General features: G+C 40.7%; 1 protein-coding gene across 7 annotated transcripts in view; it reads left to right on the top strand.

Annotated features, from left to right (window-relative positions):
• The window catches only part of Rbm6 (RNA binding motif protein 6), a 129,093-nt gene that overhangs the window by 86,560 nt on the left and 20,328 nt on the right, over positions 1 to 22,205 (top strand). For 6 of the 7 annotated variants that reach the window (XM_052720263.1, XM_052720278.1, XM_052720270.1 and 3 more), the window contains 4 exons: positions 3,331 to 3,405; positions 15,308 to 15,368; positions 19,230 to 19,496; positions 20,238 to 20,398. In XM_052720263.1, coding sequence (XP_052576223.1) covers positions 3,331 to 3,405; positions 15,308 to 15,368; positions 19,230 to 19,496; positions 20,238 to 20,398 — 564 coding nt within the window. Of the gene's footprint in view, positions 1 to 2,411; positions 2,444 to 3,330; positions 3,406 to 15,307; positions 15,369 to 19,229; positions 19,497 to 20,237; positions 20,399 to 22,205 lie in introns of those variants that run through there. The other variant, XM_052720310.1, reaches the window with a different exon arrangement.

The raw sequence follows: 22,205 nt of genomic DNA, 5'->3' as shown, positions 1-22,205 counted from the left end.
ATTAAGCTATATTAGCTACATGTTTGGTGCTGATAAAAAGCCAGCAAGGTTTAGTGTGGAATTTTAAGACATAGACCAGCAATTTAACAGCTAACACAGTGTTATCAGATAAAGATTCTGGCTGGGAGTAGTGAGATACTTCTTTAATTCCAACACTAGTGAGGCAAAGTCTGGGGATCTCTTGAGTTTGAGGCCAACCTGGGTCTAGCCAGGACTAAATAGAGAGACCCTATTTTTGAAAGCTTAGTCTCTAAGACTGAAATAGTTGTGAATGTTCTACTTGACAAACTCATAAGGTGAAGCAGTGAGTAGTTGACCCCGTCTAGTTGTGAATGCTCTACTAGACAAACTCATAAGGTGAAGCAGTGAGTAGTTGACCCCGTCTAGTTGCACCGACCGATACTAGTCCTTTTTTGAGAATTTAGTGTTCAAAGAAATCAACATTTGAATCACTTTTTAATCTATAATAGGCTTTTTACATGGACTAATTAACATAATCTTTACCATTATCTGGTGAGTTAAGAATTGTTAGCTGGGTAGTGGTGGTGGCGGCGCAGAGGCAAGGCAGATCTCTGTGAGTTCGAGGCCAGCCTGGGCTACAGAGTGAGTTCCAGGAAAGGCGAAAAGCTACACGGAGAAACCCTGTCTCAAAACCGCCCCCCCCAAAAAAAAGAAAAAAAAAAAGAATTGTTAATCCCTGGCTAGGCAATTGTGGCTCAGGCCTTTAATCCTGACAGAGGCAGAGGCAAGCGGATCTCTGAGTTCAAGGCCAGCCTGGTCTACCAAGTGAATTCCAGTGACAGCCAGGGATACACAATGAAACCCTATCTCAAAAAAACAAAACAAAACAAAAAAAAAAGAATTGTTAATCCCACTTTACAGATGAGGAAGCTGAAAAATAAAGATGCTGACATTTCTGAAGATCTTGGAGTAGAGGCAAGATTCAAATTTAGAGAGCCTACTCCAGAGTCCACACTGTTTTAGCTTTTCTTTTTTTCTCTCTTTCTTTTTTGTTTGTTTGTCTGTTTTTGTTTCTCTTTGTAGTCCTGGCCATCCAGGAACTTGCTGTGTAGACCAGGCTGTCTTCGAACTCTCTGAGATTCACTGCTTCTGCCTCCTGAGTGCTGGGTTTCAAGGCCTGGCTCCTGAGTGCTGGGATTAAAGGCATGCACCATCACCACCTGGTGTTTTAGCATTTTGTTGTTGTTGTTGTTTTGGTTAGGTTTTGGTTTTGGTTTTTACATTTAATCAAGAGACAGAGTGAGCCAGGCGTGGTGGCACAGGCCTTTAATCCCAGAGGCAGGCAGATCTCAAGGCCAGCCTGGTCTACAAAATGAGTACCAGGAGAGCCAGGGCTGTTACCTAGAGAAACTCTGTCTCAGAGAAAGAGAGAGAGAGAGAAAGTGTATTAGTGGGTAGTGTGCCATGGAGTGCATGTAGAAGTCAGAGGACAACTTGTAGGAATCGGTCCTCTTCTACCATATGGGTCCTGTGCATTGAACTCAGTTTGTCAGGCATGGTGGTAACCACCTTACATACTAAGCTATGGTGCCAGCCTGGTTCTGTGTTTTTGTTTGTTTGTTACTATTTATGTATTAATACTTTTGGAGGGGCAGGGTCTTACTGTGTAGCGTTGGCTGGCCAGGAACTTGCCTGTAGCTCATGCTGGCTTTCAACTAATAATCCTCGTGCCTCTATCTGCTTCCTGAGTTTTGGGAGAGCCCATGCTCTCCCAAATGAGATGCCCTGTCTTCTGATTTGGAAAGGTGTTATATTTACCAGTTTTTCCTTTGTGGATAGAGCATAACAGAGAAGTTCGACCTTGATTCTTCCTACATACAGATCTCTTTCCTGATTGACTCCTGAGGATAGATTGATTACCTGTTCCTAATACCAAGCACAAGTTGATGAATAAGTGAGCCAAGAGGCCCTTCTCTAGAGACCTAAATGAATCCTATGCTGACATTCACCAACTGGTCATCCGGCCTCTCTAAAAGTGGTTTCTTATCTGTAAAGTAAAAGTATTGCTTCATGGGATCATTTAGGGGATTAAGCAATATAATAAACTTAGCAGTTTCTGACTCTGAGTAAGTGCTTAGTAAATGTTAGCAGTTTTTATTAGTATTGTTCTTTAGCTTGTAGAGCAATACTGAAGCAGTTTGTCAGAAACTACATTCTAAGACCCAATTAGGTGGGCAGTTTTCCTTTGGTTTTATTTAACAAGCCAATAATCATATTCTATGTATTTCTCTTGACTCTTTTGGTGTGAAAAGCAGAGAGGTAAAGCATTATTTGACAGATGTATGGATTCAAGCAAGAAACTGAGGTCCAATTGCAAGGAAATGACTTGTATAATTCAGAGCCCTGTCTGAGGAGACACAGAGGACCCTAGAGGGCGGAGAATGAACACAGCGCAGGGGCTAGTTCCAGAGTCACATCTTCGGTTAGTTCACTTACCAGTGTGGGTGAGGGTCCCCTCTCAGCAAGCAGAGACCCCTCCCTCCTTCTGCTCTAATATATCTACTTTTTTTAATGTGAAGTAGAATTTGTGACTTGTCTAAAATAGGCAAGGAAGCTCTATAACTAGAGACTTGTTGAGACCCCTTATCCCACCCGTTCCTGTGCCAGATTTTGCAAAGACTTATTTGCCAATTGTTGCTCCTCAGACTTAGAGTTGGCTCACTCTGTAGGCTCCAAATCTGATTGGTGATGCTGCTGCCGCCGCCACCGCCACCGCCACCGGTGTCGCTGCTACTGGCTAATCACAGTTTGCTGATATAAGAATATATTCTGCTGTGAAACTTTCACCTTCCTCCTTTCTTCATGTCTTTGGTGTTGTACTTCTTTCTCCTGGTGCTTTTGCTGTACAGCCAGTATTCCAAAGAAATACTGTAGACATCCAAGTCACGAGCGTATTACTTCTCCAAGAAGATGTGTTAGCCATAGAAAAGAGGGTAATTTAAAGAGAACCTATGCCTCTGTGCTTAATAGTGTTTGGGAGCAAGGGATGGGCACTTGCTGGAATTCAGGAGAGTGTTCAACAAGACCTGGAAAAGGAACTGGGCATAACTTGCCCAAGGACAGTACCCCAGCCTCCTGGAGCCCAAGGCTGAAGACAAGTTTTACCTTCTCCCACCCACTTCCCTAAACTTAAGCTTGCTTTGCCACACTGTCCCAAGTCTGTGGCCTAAAGCAGCCATCTCACATATTGGTGAATATTCATACTTCTCATAAAATGTTTCAGCTTGGAGACTGGAAAGGCCATCTGTGTCTTCCTGTCTCTGTTACTCTAAGGGTTTTAGTTAATGTCTTTTGTCTTTCTTTTTACAGGGAACTCTAATGATCCGTGACAAAGAGGTCACTCTTGAGTATGTACCAAGTCCAGATTTTTGGTACTGCAAACGAGTAAGTACTAAAAACTCTGCTTTTAGAAATAAGAATCCAGAAGCAATATTCTAGTTACCACCTAGCCCACTGTTTCCTTGGATTGCACTCAATAAAATAGTCTTTAAAAGAAAAGAAATTAACATTCCACATCTCTGTGTCTCTGGGTATGCAGCCTATGAAAATTGTAAGCTATACTTCTTATTGGAGGCATTTTTGCAATGAGTCTGAAAATGTAATTTCAGTTTTTATTGCTAATAGTTTAAAATTAATTACAAGGTATGCATGGTAGTGTACACCATTAATCCCAGCAGCACTTGGGGAGGTAGTGACAGGTGAATCTCTGAGTTTAAAGCCAGCCTGGTCTACAAAATAAGCTCAGGCCAGCCAACATTATATGGGAAGACGGGAGAGACCAGACCGGGGGTCAGGGAAAGGAGGAGGAACTCTGGTTGGGATGTAATATATGAGAGAAGAATTAAAAAAAAAAAAATAAAAAACTATAATAAAAAATTTATTACACACCAAAAAAAATAATTAAAAAAAATATATAAAGTTTATGGAAGCATGATTCATTGTGTGTGTGTGTGTGTGTGTGTGTGTGTGTGTGTGTGTGTGTGTGTGTGTGTATGTGTGTGTGTGTGTAGCCTGGGGAGATGACTCATTGGATAAGTAAGAAAACCTAAATTCATATAAAACCTAGATATGGCTGCTCTTATAGTTTGCCTTTTATTGCTGTGATAAAACACCATGACAAAAGCAATTTAATGAGGAAAGGGTTTGTGTGTGGTTTGAAAGAAAATGTCCCCCATAGGAAGTGGCATGATTAGGAAGTGTGGCTTTGTTGGAGTAGGTATGGCCTTATTGGAGGAAGTGTGTCACTGTAGGGATAGGCTTTGAGGTATGCATCCTATGCTCAAGCTACACCCAGTGTGGGACACAGTAGACTTCCTGTTTCCTGCAGATCAAAATGTAGAACTCTCAGCTCTTCCTCCAACACTATGTCTGTCTGCATGCCACCCAGCATGGTGATAATGGACTAAACCTCTGAACTATAAACTAGCCCAAGTTAAATGTTTTCTTTTGTAGGAGTTGCCATGGTCATGGTGTCTCCTCATAGCAATAGAAACCATAATTAAGACAGTTTATTTCATCTTTCTTACAATTGTAGTCCACTGTGAAGGGATGTCAGGGCAGAAATTCAAGCTAGAAACTTGGAGGCAAAAAGTGAAGTGGAGGCCATGGAGGAGTGCTGCTTACTAGTTTTCTTCCCTGTCTTACTCAGTTTGTTTTGTTTTGTTTGTTTGTTTTCCCAAGACAGGGTTTCTCTGTGTAACAACTCTGGCTGTCCTGGAACTCAAGCTGTAGACCAGGCTGGCCTTGAACTTAGAGATCCACTTGCCTCTGCCTCCTGAGTGTGCCACCATGCCCGGCTGGCAGGGAGTCTCAAACAGTATAAGAGAGGAGAAAACCAGCTGATAGCAAGCAAGCAAGGATGCATTTATTGTCTTTGCTTTTGACTGTAAATATAACGTGACTAGTTGCTTGAGTTTCTGCCTTGACTTCCTTTCAATGATGGGCTGTAACTTGGAATTGTAAGCAAAATAAACAGTTTTTTCTCCTCTATGTTGCTTTTTGTCTGGGTATTTGTCACAGCAACAGAAATGAAACTAAAGTAGGAGACTAAGGCAAGAAGATACCAAATTCATGGACATTCTGGGCTTTTAACCCTGTCTCAAAACAAAACACATACTTCAGTGGCACATTAGGTACCTTCAGAATATTGTACAACCATTAGTTACAGAACTCCCCCTTCCCTCAGAGGTGGAGCCAGGGATTGCTGGTGACCAAACACAAGATTTAACCTTTGCTAAGCAAGTGTTCTACTATTGAACTGTATCCTCTGTGTCCAAACTTTTATTATTTTTACAAAAAAAAGAAATTTTTTTAAAGACAGAGTCTTGCTAGGAGCGATGGTGCTTGCCTTTAATCCCAGCACTTGGGAGACAGAGGCAGGCGGATCTCTGTGAGTTTGAGGCCAGTCTGGTCTAATGAGCTCCAGGACAACCAGAGCTACATAATGAGACCCTGTCTCCAAAAATAGCAACAATAACAAATGAAGTCTTATGTTGTCCAAGCTGGCCTCAAACTTGTTATGTAGCTGTGAATAACTTTGAACTTCAGATCCTCCTGCCTCCACCTCTCAAGTGCTGGCGTTGCATGCACATACCACCATATCTGGTTTATGAGATGCTACAGATTGAACACAGGGCTTTGTACATGCTAGACAGGCACACTGTGCTGCATTCCTGGTCCTCCAGTTTACTTATCTCAAGAATAATTCTTTAATCAGGCACTTCCCTCCCTCAGGTTCTCTTCTTCTAGGGCCTAGCTTGCCATTAATCTTTTGTCTCTGAATTTGCATATTCTGGACATTCCATACAATGGAATCAGAAAATTCATAGCATTAATCATTGCTTCATTCTTTTCTAGCTGAATATTAAGCAGATTTATATTATTTTGTTTATCATTCATCAATTGATGTGTATTTGTTCATTCTGCCTCTTGACTATTGTGAATAATATAACTTCTGTACTAATTTTTGTTTGGATACCTCTTTCTAATTCTTTGCATATGTACCCAAGAATGGGATTGCTGGGTCATAATAATAATTTTATATTTAACCCATTGAGGAACTACCAAACCATTTTTTATACATTGCTGCTGTATCATATACATTCCCACCGTCAGTGTATAAAGGATTTCAAACTTTCCACACTCTTACCAACATTTGATATTTACCTTTTTTGTTTTTGTTTTGTTTTGTTTTTTGTTTGTTTGTTTGTTTTCCTAGACAGGATTTCTCTGTGTAACAGCCCTAGCTTTCCTGGAACTTGCTGTATAGACCAGTCTGGCCTCGAACTCACAGAGATCTACCTGCCACTGTCTCCTGAGTGCTATGGTTGAAAAGGCATGCAACCACCACCACCCAGCAATATTTACCATTTCTTGATGTTTACCATTCTAATTAGTATATAGTAGCATTTTATCATTTTTAAAAAATTTATTACACTATGTGTTTGTATTTTTAATTAATTAATTTATTTTTTGAGCATAAAAACAGGTTATAATTCAAAAGTCCAGGGTTATTTTAAACAGTAAAATATTTTCTCTGTAGAAAATAGTAAAATTGAGGGCTGGAGAGATGACTCAGAGGTTAAGAGCACTGACTGCTCTTCCAGAGGTCCTGAGTTCAATTCCCAGCAACCACACGGTGGCTTACAACCATCTGTAATGAGATCTGGTGCCCTCTTCTGGCCTGTAGGCATACATGCTGTATACATAATTAATTGATTAATTAATTAATTAAAAGAAAATAGTAAAAATGATAGCATTTCCCAATAAGCCCTTTTAAGCCAAATAATAGCTGAATTATACATACAAATATTGATTAGATTAGATTCTGCGATACAGAAGAAACTTATCTTCATCTGTTCAGAGGGCTCTGTTTTACTTAAGTTGCGTAAGTGAGATTCCTATTCATCTTCCACTTCACTGTTTGATTTACGGCAGACATTTTCTATAGGCTAATCCATAATCTATAAAGATTTTAGCTTCCCCTCCTGAAAGTATGGCCAGCATTTTCTTTCATCAGCTTGATATAGTACAATTCTTATCCTAATAGTGAAATGTTTCACTAAAGCTTGCCCAGTGATTGGGCAAAACCAAAACTTCTATAAGCTACAGTCATCCTAGGGTCCACCCTGCTAGGTAGCCTCCCTGGAGCTGTGGGTTGCAGTCTGATTGTCCTTTGCTTAAATCTAGTATCCACTTTTGAGTGAGTACATGCCATGTTTGTCCTTCTGAGTCTGGGTTACCTCACTCAGGATGATATTTTCTAGTTCCATCCATTTTCCTGCAAAACCTCATGATGTCATTGTTTTTCTCTGCTGAGTAGTACTCCATTGTGTATATGTACCACATTTTCTTAATCCATTCTTCAATTGACAGACTTCTAGGTTGTTTCCAGGTTCTGGCTTTTACGAACCCGGAAACCCACCTGCCATGGCACCAATGGCAGAGGACAAATTTTGGGAGTCAATTCTTTCCTACTCTGTGGCTCCTGGGGATTGAATTCAGATTGTCAGGCTTGGCATCAGGAATCTTTACCCATTTCACCATCTCACCAGCCCTCATTTTATCATTTTTAAATTATTTTGTGTGTGTGGACACAAACATGCCATGTTGAAAGTGTGGGGGTCAGAAGACAACTTGCAGGAGTTGGTTCTTGCCTTCTCTCATATGGATCCTGAGGATAAAACTCAGATCCTCAGCCAGTGCACATGCCTCTAATCCCAGCACTCAGAAGGCAGAGCCAGGTGGATCTCTGTGAGTTCGAGGCCCGCCTGGTCTACAGAACAAGATCCAGGACAGACACCAAAACAACACAAAGAAACTCTGTGGGGGCGTGGGGACCTAAGATCCTCAGTTTTGTCAGCAAATGCCTTTACCCACTGAGCCATCTCACTGGTTTGATTTGTGTGTCCTTAAGGACTAATGATTGGGTATCTTTTATGTAACCATTTGTATAGCTTCTGAGGGGAAATGTTCAGTGAATCTTTTGCCCTTTTTAGTTGATTTATTTGGGTTTTTGTTGCTCAACACAAATTGCCCAATAAGATTTATGAATACTTAACCCTGTGTTTTAGTCTAAAAGTTTTACTATCATTCTTCAGGGGTGGGTGAGTAGCAGATTGGTTGGTTGGTTTTAAGATAGGGTCTCACTATGCAGCTCTGGCTTGTAGGGATTGTCTGCCTCTGCTTCCCAAGTGCTAGGATTATAGGCATGTACTACCACACCTGGCATATTTAGTTGTTTGATCTATTGAAGTGTTTGGATTGTATTTTTCTTATGGTGCTGGGGATCGAACCCAGGACCCTACCATAAAGTTACATCATCAGCCTCTGTTAATTTATTTTGTGTGCATACTGGTTTTTGGCATTTGGGATTTTCAATTTTCAACAGTACCATTTGAAGAAACTATTTCACCAGTTGAATTGTCTTGACACTCTTATCAAAAATCCATATAGCTATAAATATATTTTAGATTCTCTAATTTTAGTCTTAATTTTTATGTTTATTCATAATATCAATACTGTGGTTGTTGTTGCTTTTTGTTTATTTGTTTAATTGGTTGGTTTTTTATTTTGGTTTTTGGTTTTTGAAGACAGGGTTTCTCTGTGTAGCCCTGGCTGTCCTGGAACTCACTCTATAGACTAGGCTGACCGAGAACTCTGAAACCCAGCTACCTCTGTTTCCTGAGTACTGGGAGTAAAGGTGTGCACCATCACACCCATCTGTGTTGTTTCGATTTATCATAAAACTAGTAAAATTTAGAAAGGAAGTATGAGTTTCTGTTCTTCTTTTTAGTGTTGTTTTGGTTAGAGTCTTTTGCAGTTTGATATAAATTTTGGAGTCTGCTTTCCATCTATGCAAAAAGACCCTTGGGGGATAGTGGGATCATTTAGTGAGTAAAAAAGCTTGTTCCTCAAACTTGACACTTGAGTTCAGTCCCTAGAACCCAAGTCAGTTAGAGAATTGTCTTCACAAATTTCTCTGCTGACCTCCACATGCATGCAGTGGCACATGTTCTGACATATATACATCATGTGCACACATACACATGATAATAATAAATAAATTTAAAAGCCATTTTGAAACCATTTTAACATTTTAGGAGTGTTATTGTAAGATTTTGGACCCCTCCCCATTTATACTATCCATATTTTAATATGTGTTGTTTATTTAAAAAGAAATATTTAAAATTTCATTTTCTAATAACCAGAAGAAAGTAATTCTAATACCTGATATCAGAATTACAGTTTTTGCCAAGACTATTGCTAAAAAGAAAAGAATGGTTTAGTTGTATCACAAGTTACTTGTTCCATTAACTCTCTCAGAAGTATTTTACACATTCTGGGCTTCTTAGAATGGTAGAGGTGTTGTCCCAATGTATGCAGACTTTAGCATGTTATAGGTTGTTTTTTGTTTTGTTTGTTGTTTTTTTTCAAGACAGGGTTTCTCTATGTAGCCCTGGCTGGCCTGGAACTCGATCTGTAGACTAGGCCTTGAATTCATAGAGATCTAACTGCTTCTGCCTCCCAAGTACTGGGATCAAAGGTCTGTGCCACCACTACCAGCATAGATTATTTTTAAATGTCATTTAGTGATAAAAGGAAATGGAGTATTACTATTTAGATGAACCTTAGAAATGTTATGTCGAAGAAATGATCATATATTGTACAATTTTATGGGTCTGGTGTTAATGATGGAAAATAACTTCACTAGGTTTCTTTGGGAATGATGAAAATGACTTTAAGCAAGCAGCAGTGGTGGCGAATGCCTTTAATCCCAGCACTCAGGCAGAGGCAGGCGGATGTCGGTGAGTTCGAGGCCAACCTGGGCTACAGAGTGAGTTCCAGGACAGGCTCCAAAGCTACACAGAGAAACCCTGTCTCAAAAAACAAAAACAAAAAAAAAAAAATGACTTTAAATAACATTATGGCAGTGGTTGCACTACACATTTACTAAAAATCATTGAACTGTACACTTAAAATAGATAGTACTTAACTATGCCTGCCTACTGAGTTAAGATCCTGACCCCACTGTTTACCATCTGAAGTATTTTGTGCTCCAACTGTGCTGTCATAATAAACAGACTAATTATAGAAACTTACAATAGCAAGCACATTCTTTACTCACATGTCAAGAGCTTTGGTTCTTCTCATTTCTGGATTTAGGCTAAAGGATACTTCAAGCCAAGCGGCAGTAGTGCACACCTTTGGTCCCAGCACTTGGGAGGCAGAGCCAGGCAGATCTCTGTGAGTTTGAGGCCAGCCTGGTCTACAGAGTGAGAACCAGGACAGGTACCAAAACTACATGGAGAAACCCCGTTTCAGGGGAAAAAAAAAAAGAAAGATAAAATATCATCCCGTTATTTTCAGAAAGATTAGACATTATCTCAAGACAGAGAAGAAAGGAATATAGAGCAATGACTTCCCAAGTACAGAATCTCTGTTTGGTGTCATGGACAAACCCCACAAATGGACAGTAGTATCAGGACATAATTTCATGAATGTAATAAATCAATACAATTAATGTAATTAATGAATACCATAAGTATAATTATTGAATGAAAAAAAAGAATAGTCTCCAGTGTGAGATTGTTGTCAATATGTCAATTTTTTTGTCCTATTCAAATGTATTAGTTTTTGTTTTATATTTTATTTTATTATTATCCCTAGGAAGCCTGTTTATTTTCTAATGAGAGACAGAAGTGGGGGGTGGATCTGGATGGGAGGAAAGGTAGGTGTTATGCCCACATCATGAGCCCCCCAGAGATCACCAGGTGGAGTTGCCCGTTGTCTTCTTGGAGACCTTGGGAGTCACTGCTAGGATCTGAGAGTCTCTGTCTGTCATATAAGTTTAAATATTTTAAATGCCAACTTCAGCAAATCTCTGACAGTTTGAGAACTTGAGCGTTTGTTTTTAGTTATTTGGTTTAAACTATACCTTGAAAACATTGACAAAAAACAGTCAGAAGCAGAACTAAAGGAGTTGATCTGTTTGGGAGGCATCCAGGCAGTGGGACCGGGTCCTGTGCTCAGTGCATGAGTTGGCTGTTTGAAACCTGGGGCCTATGCAGGATTGCTTGGCTCGGCCTGGGAGGAGGGGACTGGACCTACCTGGACTGAGTCTACCAGGTTGATCTCAGTCCGCAAGGAAGGCTTTGCCCTAGAGGAGGTGGGAATGGGGGGTGGGCTGGGGGGAAGGTGAGGGGGATGGGAGGGGGGAGAACAAGGGAATCCGTGGCTGATATGTAGAACTGAATTGTATTGCAAAATAAAAATTAAAAAAAATTAAATAAAAAAAAGGCAAGGTTAGCACATTTGAATATTTTCCCAGAATTATAGACATTGATAGATTAGATCTTTGTTTTAAGGCTACCTATGTAGCCTTCTGATTATTAACCTTCTGTTAAAAGTTTTGAGTTAATCTTTTTGTTACAAATATTTTAGATATTTAACTATGTCCAATAAATTTATAAACCAATAATTTTTTGGTTGCTTTGGTATTATTCTTTCCACCTGCCAATTTTTTTTTTTTTTTTTTAAGATTTATTTATTTATTATGAATACAGCATGTATGACTGCCCGCCAGAAGAGGGCACCAGATCTCATTACAGATGGTTGTGAGCCACCATGTGGTTGCTGGGAATTGAACTCAGGACCTCTGGAAGAGCAGTCAGTGCTCTTAACCTCTGAGCCATCTCTCCAGCCCCCCACCTGCCAATTTTTGACCTCAGACATAGAGACTTTAAAAGCAAGTCTGGGTCTGAAAAATGGTGGGTCATAACCCAGTTTCGGAGCCAGATTTTTAATAAAACAGAACAGTAAAAAACAGTTTTTATATAGGGTGTAGTTCTAATGGCCAGAACGCCCAGAGATAAATTTTGAGCCTGGGTGGCTGGCTGCAACAATAACAACTGAGCTGTTACTAAGACATACAGAACATAAACTCATACTTTCAAGACCAGTCAGACATAAACATTCAGTGGCCATATTCATGCATTCAAACATTAAAATAAACAGATGAAACTTTTCTTACTTCCTCCAACTATAATTTCAAGGAGGGGTGCCTTGTTGTCTATCTGTTGGATCCAGTTCTCATGGGCACCAGAGAAAGCTGCCCACAAGTCCAAGTACTGTATTCTGCAACCATAAACTGTCAGTGAATTATTTCAGGTTGCAGCCCTGGGCAATGGTGATACAGTGGTTTAAAGGAGCTGAGGGTGCAGTGCTCCCATAGCAGAGCCAGCTTGTTAGTTTTTTTCTTTGAGGGCCAAGATAATTTTTCTTGGTGGTCCTATGGAAATAAAGGGTTTTAGCCAAGAAGGGGGATGCAGGACTAGATCCTGCCAAGTGACAATGTAAGGAATCTGGTCCAGATGGCCAGGAGTCCCAAAGATGACATCTTTGGCACAAGCCACCAGGTAGGGGTCAAAACTTTGTTCTCCTGGCCAGCCTATATCAAAGGAGGGTCATTCTCGCTGACAGAATGTGATTTTTTTTTTTTAAGTTTCAAACTCGTCTTTATGTGCTCTAGTCTTAAACTCCTGAAAATGATCAAGAATCAGAGTCAAGGGAGTGGGAGTACTTGGTTGTCCCATAACGTCAGTCGAATGTCAGACACAGACAGTCCAAAAGTAAACAAAACACTAAAACAATGTAAATTCTTCCTGGCCACCAGAGGAAAGACTGATTCTTCTTGGCCACCTGAGGTAAAGCTGATCCTCCTGATCAACAGGAGGAAAAACTGAACCCGAGACGACGGATTGTTGAATATCAGTGGGCGCCACTCCACCTCCTCTATTCAAAGAATCTAGGGAGATCCAAGATCCAATCCCATACAGAAGGGTCCTGGGATATATCCCAGTTCCCCAACCTGCGGTCTTTCAAGCGTGTCCGCCCAGACCTTCTGCAGGCAGCTTGGAAATTGGCCCGGTCAAAGTACAGTGCAAGACAGAGACAAAGTGGAACCAAGTGAGACAAACAGACACTCACAGGCCTGTCAAAGTCTCCATGAGTCAGGGTCCCAGTGGGTCTGGAAGATCTGGGACAAGCTCCCAAATGTTATACCTGAGTCATGAGCCTCCACCCCCCCACCCCCCACCCCCCAACCATCAGGAGTCTGAGTTTGTATGCAAAAGCAAAGAGTCTTTATTACAAGCTCAAGCTTAAGCTTGCGCTCCGTTCTGGTCAGACACAGCGGTTGGATCAGGGAGAGTATTGAACTCAGTTATGGCAGGGTTTTTTAGGAGTAAAGGATGAAGGTGTAGGGGAATTCGAAATTCAGATGGGGGTTGAACTCCTGATTGGGCAGGAGTGAGGTAACAGAAGTCTTGTCAAACAGTGATTGGTACTGGCATTGCTGTGAGGAAATTGTCAATCTATATAAAGATTATGTAAGCTATCCTTTATGTTTTAGAACATTTAGTACTTGTTTGTCTCAATTTTGATTGGTTCTCTGCAGGGTACAGTTTGTGACTTTTCCTGGTTATTGTGATGATGAGACCTAGTCTCAGTATTGTTAGTTTGCAGCCTGTCATGGCTGTACTAATGTTGAGTTAGGCCTCTTCATTGGAAAGGAACTGGGAGGAGTAGAGAGAGGGGAAACCATAATCTGGATATATTATGTGAGAAGAAAAGCTATTTTCAGTCCTGCGGCCTCAGCCTCCTGAATGCTGGGATTACAGGCATGTGTCATCATACCTGGCAGTTGTAGGTCTAGTAACTTCTGTCAGACCTGGCATAAGTCATATCTACTCACATTCTATTAGTAAGATACATGGTGATGGCTGACAGTGGGAAGGAGAGGGCTTCACCCAATAGGAATGCACCACTGCTACTTTGACAGTAGAAAGGGATGTATATATAATCTACTTGTGGAAATAACTGACTGTGGTGATTCTACTGAAATTATTTATCCTCTGTGGGACTCACATTCTACCTCTACAAAACCAGCCTACTACTGCCTATATTGTGTGGTTGGTAAGGTTATTAGGATTATTGGATGATGGCATATAAAGTGGGCATTAGCCATTGCTGCTGTTGCTATTCTTATTTCTACTGGTAAACTATTATGTTACAAAGTCCTATTTGAATAGTACCTTTTTTATGGTTCCTGTTCTTTTGTGTCATGACAACCAACTCTTCTGCTTTTGCAGCTCGTTGTTGAAAAATTGAGGGCTTTTGAAGTTGAGTGATATGCTTAATTCCCCCATACCTAGTTAAGATAGGAACTATATTCATACTGCAAAGTGTTTCTTCCCTTGTCTTAAGCTAGTAAAGACTCCCTTTCCTTTAAAGTTTTTTTTTTTTTTTTTTTTTTGGTTTTTCGAGACAGGTTTCTCTGTGTAGTTTTGCGCTTTTCCTGGAACTCACTTTGTAGAGCAGGCTGGCCTCGAACTCACAGAGATCCGCCTGCCTCTGCCTCCTGAGTGCTGGGATTAAAGGTGTGCGCCACCACCGCCCGGCTCCTTTAAAGTTTTTTTTACATAGGTGCTAGAAGCATTGCATCTGTCTATTTCCTTATTCCTCATTGTCCCTTTCTGGGAAAGGAATTGGTAGTTGAATTCTTTTGTTTGTTTTAGTTTTCTGAGATAGGATTTCTCTGTGTAATAGAGCCTTTGCTGTGGTCTCCGACTCACTCACAGAGATCTGCCTGTCTCTGCCTCTGCTAAGATTAAAGGCGTGGGCCACCACTGCCCAGGTGGTAGTTGAATTCTTAAAAATCCAGCTAATTGAGAATGAGGAACTGTATAACCAAACCAAGTTTGGGTACAGTCTATAAACGGCAATGACTTTGGGCAGTAGTATCCTTTAAGCCACTTAACAGGCAGTTTCCTTCGTATATTTCCTTTAAAGATCCCTATTCAGGTCAAAAGTATTGTGGTCCTTGTTAAATGCTTTCTTAGAAGTCACTCCTTGCAGGGATGTGGTGGCGCACGCCTTTAATCCCAGCACTCAGGAGGCAGAGGCAGGTGGGTCTCTGTGAGTTCGAGGCCAGCCTGGTCTACAAAGCGAGTTCCAGGAAAGGCACAAAGCTACACAGAGAAACCCTGTCTCGAAAAACCAAAAAGAAAAAAAAAAGAAAAAAAAAGCAACCCCCCCAAAAAAGAAGTCACTCCTCAAACAGTACTCACTTATTCTGTCTGTCATTGTTAGTGAATGGGGTTTTCAAATATTTTGAGGGGGTCCTGGGATTTTCCTTGTTTCTTTCATTTTTGTTACTCATTTTTAATATTCAGTAAGGTTTCTAAAAATAGTTTTGATCACATTAGTGTTTTTTTTTTCCTTGCAGTGTAAGGCCAGCACAGGTGGGCATCAGTCTTCTTGTTCATTCTGCAAAGGCCCAAAGGAAGGTGAGTGAGAAAAGTGATGCGTTTTGTCTTATATAATAACCAAATATTTTTATTTTACTTTAAAAAATAGATATCCCAGGGTCTAGAAAGACGGCTCAGTGGTCCTAGCTGGGTGGTGATGGTGCACACCTTTAATCCCAGCACTCAGGAGGCAAAGGCAGGCGAATCTCTATGAGTGAGTTCAAGGCCAGCCTGGTCTATAGAGCAAGTTCCAGGACAACCAGGGCTACAGAGAAACCCTGTCTACAAAAACAAACCAAAAAAATAAAAAACAACAACAAAAAAAAAGGAAATATATGGTCCTTTCAGGAACCTGAGTTTAGATCCCAACACCCATGTCAGACAACTCACAGTCACCTGTAACTCCAGATCCAGGGGGTTCAAAGTCTTCTGGCCTCCCTGAAAACTTAAATATAGGTGGCATGCACTCAGATACATACACTTAAATAAAAATGAAAATAATTATTTTTTAATTGACCTCCCAGCCTGTAATGCCAGTACTTAAGAGACTAAGGCAGGACAATCAAGCATTTAAGGCCAATATGTGACACATAGCAAGACCTTTGTCAAAAAAAAAACAGTTGAAGGGGGACTTTAATCAAAAGTAAAGATGTGTGGGGGTGGGGGCTGTAAGCATTAAAAGAAGAAAAGGAAGCTGAGAAGAGGAAAGGAGAGAAAAAAAAGAATTGATACCCTAAAAACAAATTAGGGAAGTTCGTGGATAGCAAGATGGCTCAGTGAGAAATGCTTGCCATGTAAGCCTGACTTACCTGAGTTCAGTTTATGGAACCCACATAAAAAAGCCAGAAATGGGGCTGGAGAGATGGCTCAGAGGTTAAGAGCACTGGCTGCTCTTCCAGAGGTCCTGAGTTCAATTTCCAGCAACCACATGGTGGCTCACAACCATCTGTAATGAGATCTGGTGCCCTCTTCTGGCCTGCAGACATACATGCAGGCAGAACATTGTATACATAATAAATAAATAAAATCTTTAAAAAAAAAAAAAAAAAGCCAGAAATGGTAACACATGTCTGTAATACTGATACAACTTCTATGATGAGATGGGAGCAGTGGCGGGAGAGTCACCCAGAAGCTAACTGACCATCTAGCCTAAAGTATGAAGCAGTGCAGCAGAAACAAGAGAGGCCCTGGCTCAACAAGGTAAGAGGAGAGAACGGACTCCTGATACTTGTCTCTGACTTCAGCATGTACACTATGGTACTCACACACAGCTCACATACATACACACTGATTTAAAAAATTTGGGCCGGTTGTGGTGGCGCACACCGGTAGGATTTGCTGAAGGAGGCGGAGGCAGGAGGATCACGAGTTCGAGGCCAGCCTGGGCTACACATTTAAAGCCGGGCGGTGGTGGCGCACGCCTTTAATCCCAGCACTCGGGAGGCAGAGCCAGGCGGATCTCTGTGAGTTCGAGGCCAGCCTGGGCTACCAAGTGAGTCCCAGGAAAGGCGCAAAGCTACACAGAGAAACCCTGTCTCGAAAAACCAAAAAAAAAAAAATTTGGAGAGAGGGGGCAGGTGGATCTCTGAATTTGAGGCCAGCCTGGTCTACAAAGTGATTTCCATGACAGTCAGAACTACACAGAGAAAACCCTGTCTCGAAAAACCAAAACAAAAAGGAAGAGTTCGCCAGGCGGTGGTGGTGCACGCCTTTAATCCCAGCACTCGGGAGGCAGAGGCAGGCGGATCTCTGTGAGTTCGAGGCCACCCTGGTCTACAGAGCGAGATCCAGGAAAGGCGCAAAGCTACGCAGAAAAACTCTGTCTCGAAAAACCAAAAAAAAAAAAAAACAAAACAAAAAGGAAGAGTTCTTACGGTACTTTGACAGATGGATAAGTTTATGAAAACCTTAGACCACAAATAGTTAGAACTGAGTCTCTAGCTCATTGATAATACTTGCATGACATGGGTGTGATCCTCAGTATATCACATTCACAAGGAAAAGGAAAAGAAAAGCAAGCAAGCATATATATTCACTTATCATCTGCTGCTAGTGTTAAATGACTACCACATCGCTCCCATAGAGTGTCTGTCTTTGAGCCACATGGTTTCCGTAGTAAACCCTCTAAGAGTGAATTCCATAAAGAAAGAAGACTGACTGATGAGAATGTTCAGTGAGTAACTCCTTACAGTTATCCTGACTTCCTTCTGTATACATGCCATGGCATGCACACAGCCATATGCAAAACTAAATAAATGAATAAATTATCTAATTATAAGAAGAAAATCATAATAAAAAATAATAATAATTTTAAAAAAGAAAATCAATCACAAAAATATGCTAATTAAACAAATAGTCTTACTATGTGCTTTGCTAGTATTATGACACCAGAAGAAGCAAGGCTTCTAGACATGTGCTTTGGGTATATGCTACTAAGCCCCTAGCAACCACATCTTTGCTAATTTTGTCCCTACATTGTTTCTCCTCTTTCTCTTCCCTTACCCTTTCTTCCTCCCCTTTACCTTTCTCTCTCTTCCTCTTTTTCTGTGCCATATACTAAGGTTCTAACCCAGGACCTAGTACATGGTAGGCAGACATTCTACCACTGGTGTATATCCTCAATCCTTTCTTATTTGTTGTTTTTTGTTTTTTTGAGACAGGGTTTAGGAGCTCACTTTGTAAACCAGGCTTGCCTGGAATGCAAATAGATCTGTCTGTCTCTGCCTCTCTAGGGCTGGGATTAAAGGCCTTGTACATCACACCCAGTCTTTGTATTTTGAGACAGTTTCTCACTATGTAGCCCTAGCTGGCCAGGAACTGCTATGTAGACCAGGTTGGCCTTAAACTTATCTGCCTCCCAAATACTGTTTTTGATTTTGAGACATGGTCTCGTGTAGCCCATGTTGGCCTTGAATTCACTGTGAATCAAAGGATGACCTTGAAGAACTTCTGGTTCTCTTGCCTGTACTTCCCAAGTACTGGTGTGTTGCTGATGTATGCTGTCATTACCAGCTATTTTGTTTCTTTGTCTTTTGAGACAGGATCTCACTATGTAACCCCAGCCAACCTTAAACTCATGATCATCATGCCTCAGCCTCCCAAGTGCTGGTTCCTACATATATTTTTATTGTTGGTCATAATAATCAGGTTTGGCAGGTATTAGGATTAATTTGTTGTATGTATGTAAACATTTATTAAGTGATTAGTTTTCTTGTTTTCAAACATTTTTTTTAACTTTATTTTTATGTATCTGTGTGAGGATGAGCCACCTGTGTGTAGGTGCTACCCTCAGAGGCCAGAAGAGGATAGATTCCCTGGAGTTGGAGTTACAGACAAATGTTAGCTGTCTGGGAACCAAACTCAGGTCCTCTGGAGAAGCAACAAATACTCTTAACTGCCAAGCAGTCTCTCCAGACCCATGATTAATTTTTTTCAGATTTATTTATTATTTATTTATTTATTTATTTATTTTGAGCTGAGGATTGAACCCAGGGCCTTGCACTTGCTAGGCAAGCACTCTACCACTGATCTAAATCCCCAACCCCTATTTTTAATTTATATGTATATTTATCTACATGTATGTATGTGCACCACTTGAGTGCTTTTTACGTACAGAGGTAAGAAAAACTCATAGGATTCCTTGGAGCTGGAGTTACAGATGGTGATTGTGAGCTGAAGTGGTGTTGGGGATTGAACCAGGTTCTCTGCTAGAGCAGCAAGTGCTGTGCTGTTAACTGCCAAATCATGTCTTTAGACCCTTTTTAATGTTTTTTTAAATGACCTTTTCTCTAGAACTATCAGAAGATTTTCTTTTTGCAGGTATTTCTGAGATGATAATAAAAGCCTTAGTTGGTTTCATAAAGTCATTCATGTTTTCTGTTTAAATTCCCCTACTGACAGAAGTCAAGCAAGAACTAGTATCCTATCCTCAACCTCAGAAAACATCCATACCAGTACCCTCAGAAAAACAACCTAACCAGCCACGGCCAGCTGATAAGGAACATGAATTCAGGAAGCGGGAAGAAGGACAAGAATCAAGATTGGGACATCAAAAGAGAGACACAGAAAGATACTTTCCTCACTCTCGAAGGGAAGGGCTTACTTTCCGAAGAGACAGAGAAAAGGAGTCATGGTCTGGAGAGACACGCCAGGATGGAGAGAGCAAAAGTGAGTGATTTGTCAGGTCATGTGACACGTTAGAACCATAGGTGGGTGGCTTAGGTTGTGGCCTCTACTCAGCTGTGCACAACCTAGAAGGCATTAACTTCAATTGGCTTTACTAGTCAGAGGAATCTATATCTTCCACATAACAAATTGCTATATTAAGAAAAATGCAGTAAGACATGATTTTAAGTTTCTAAATATTGGTAATGAAAAGAAATGTAGGAAATTGTTTTTATAAAAGCAAACCTTGTGGGGCTGGAGAGATGGCTCAGTGGTTAAGAGCACTAACTGCTCTTTCAGAGGACCCGGGTTCAATTCTCAGCACCCATATGGCAGCTCACAACTGTCTATAACTCCCTCATCTGACACCCTCACACAGACATACATGCAGGCAAAACACCAATGCACATAAAATAAAAATAAATAAATTATAAAAGAAAAAATATTAAAAAAAAAAAAGAAAGAAAGAAAGAATCAACCTTGGTAGAGCAAGGTGGTATATAGATTTAAAAACGATGGGCTGGAGGGATGGCTCAGAGGTTAAGAGCACTGGCTATTCTTCCAGAGGTCCTAAGTTCAATTCCCAGCAACCATATGGTGGCTCTCAATAATGAGATCTGGTGCCCTCTTCTGTCATATTGTATACTTAATAAATAAATCTTTAAAAAAAAATGACCATTAAGTTCTCGGAACTTCAAATTTTTATGTCTCTTCCCTTAATATCTCTGTGCTTGCTTCATTTAGCAATCATGCTAAAACGTATCTATCGCTCCACTCCGCCTGAGGTGATAGTTGAAGTGCTGGAGCCCTACGTCCATCTTACTACTGCCAACGTCCGTATCATCAAGAACAGAACTGGCCCCATGGGTCACACTTATGGCTTTATTGACCTCGACTCCCACGCAGTGAGTTTTTCCCACTTTAAAATGAAGGCTGATGACAAAAGAACCCTCAGCAATGTTTGGGGAAGCAGGGTCTCGGGGTACAGGCCTGTAGACCGAGCACCCTAGAGGCTGAAGCACGTTCAAACTAGCCTGTCCTACAAAGTAAACCCCTGTCTCAGCTTATAAAAAAAACCCAGGGTTGAATTCTCTCATTTGTGACCAATGTTCATTTAGGTAAGCTACTGCCCTAAAAAGACAGAACTCCATATGGATTTCCAGAACAAATCTAGGCACTGAACCATTCCAACATTTTAGTTTATTGTTGCACGAATTCCTAAAGGTCTTATAATAAAAAACCTGGAGCCAGATATTGGGGTAAATGCTGAAAGATCAGAGAGACAAAGGAATGAGCCACAACTACTTCTCAGTTCGCCAACTCCATTGATACACAATATATCACCACATTTGTTTTTTTTTACTTTTTTTTTCTAGTCCCAAATGATTTTATATTTGATAGTAGTATAACATTTCCTCTTTTTCTCCCAAATGTATAATAGATCTGTTTGTTTATTTGTTTGTTTGTTTGTTTGTTTTAGAGACTGGGTCTCTTTACATAGCCCTAGCTGTCCTGAAACTCACTATGTAGACCAGGCTGGCCTTGAAACTCACAGAGATCCACCTGCCTCTGCCTCCCAAGTGTGGAGATTAAAGGTGTGTTCCATCATACCTGGCTTCAATAAAGTCTTGTGGTTTGAATTTTTAGTTGTAAAAATTTCTTTTTTTACAAAAAATTTTCTCTTTTCTATGGAAATATAACGATAGTAATGAAAATTGTTATTTCTCAGATATGCTCAAAAGTCATCAGGGACTTTGTAAACTGTTTCTGATCTGATGATTTGCAGTCTAAGAGAAGAGGATTTCAGTTTCTGAAATATATGCCAGAAACTGATATTTATTCTGATTGTTACTCTTCATTAAGAATGGCTTACTTGGAACTGGAGAGATGAGTCAATGGTTAAGAGCACTTGCTGCTCTTGTAGTGGACCCAGGTTCAGTTTCCGGCACTTAAATGGTAGCATACAACTACCCCTACCTCTAGTTCTATGGGAACTGATGCCCTCTTCTGACCTTCAGAGGCACTAGACATGCATATGTTGCATACATTTAAACAAAAACACTCTTAATGCGTAAAATAAAAATCTTTTTTTAAGGTTTATTTTTAGTCGGATATGGTGACACAGCCTATATAATGCCAGCTACCTGAGAGAATGAGGCAGGAAGATGTACAAGTTCAAGGCCTTCCAGAGCTACAGTGTGAGTTTAAGGCCAGTCTGGGCAACCTAGGGAAACCCTTGCCCTACGTAGGTAGAATGTAGGTAGCTCAGTGCTTACCTAGTATACATGAGGCCTTAGATTCAATATCGGTGCACTCGCGCTCTCTCTCTCTTTCTCTCTCTCTCTCTCTCTCTCTCTCTCTCTCTCTCTCTCTCTCTCTCTCTCTCTCTCTCTCATGCACACATGCACACCAGTTTTTTACCAGCCTGCTCTTACTGTAAAAATTATTACCAGAACGGGTTGGAGAGATGACTCACTTGCTGCTCTTCCAGAGGATCTGGGCTTTACTCCCAGGACCCACATGTTTGCTCACAACCATCTATAATTCCATTTCCAAAGGATCTGACGCCTTCTTCCAGCATCCAAAGGCATCAGGTGTGTACATGTGCACAGACATACATGCAGGAAGAATACCTATACACATAAAATCACACACACACACATTTATTTTATTTATTTGTTTGTTTGTTGTTATTTGTTCTTGGATTTTTGT

Source organism: Peromyscus californicus, unplaced genomic scaffold (assembly GCF_007827085.1).
Source record: "Peromyscus californicus insignis strain IS unplaced genomic scaffold, ASM782708v3 Scaffold_11__1_contigs__length_118956290, whole genome shotgun sequence".
Lineage (NCBI taxonomy): Eukaryota > Metazoa > Chordata > Mammalia > Rodentia > Cricetidae > Peromyscus > Peromyscus californicus.
The sequence above is the reverse complement of the archived record's forward strand: the minus strand, read 5'-3'. Positions and strand labels throughout refer to the sequence as shown.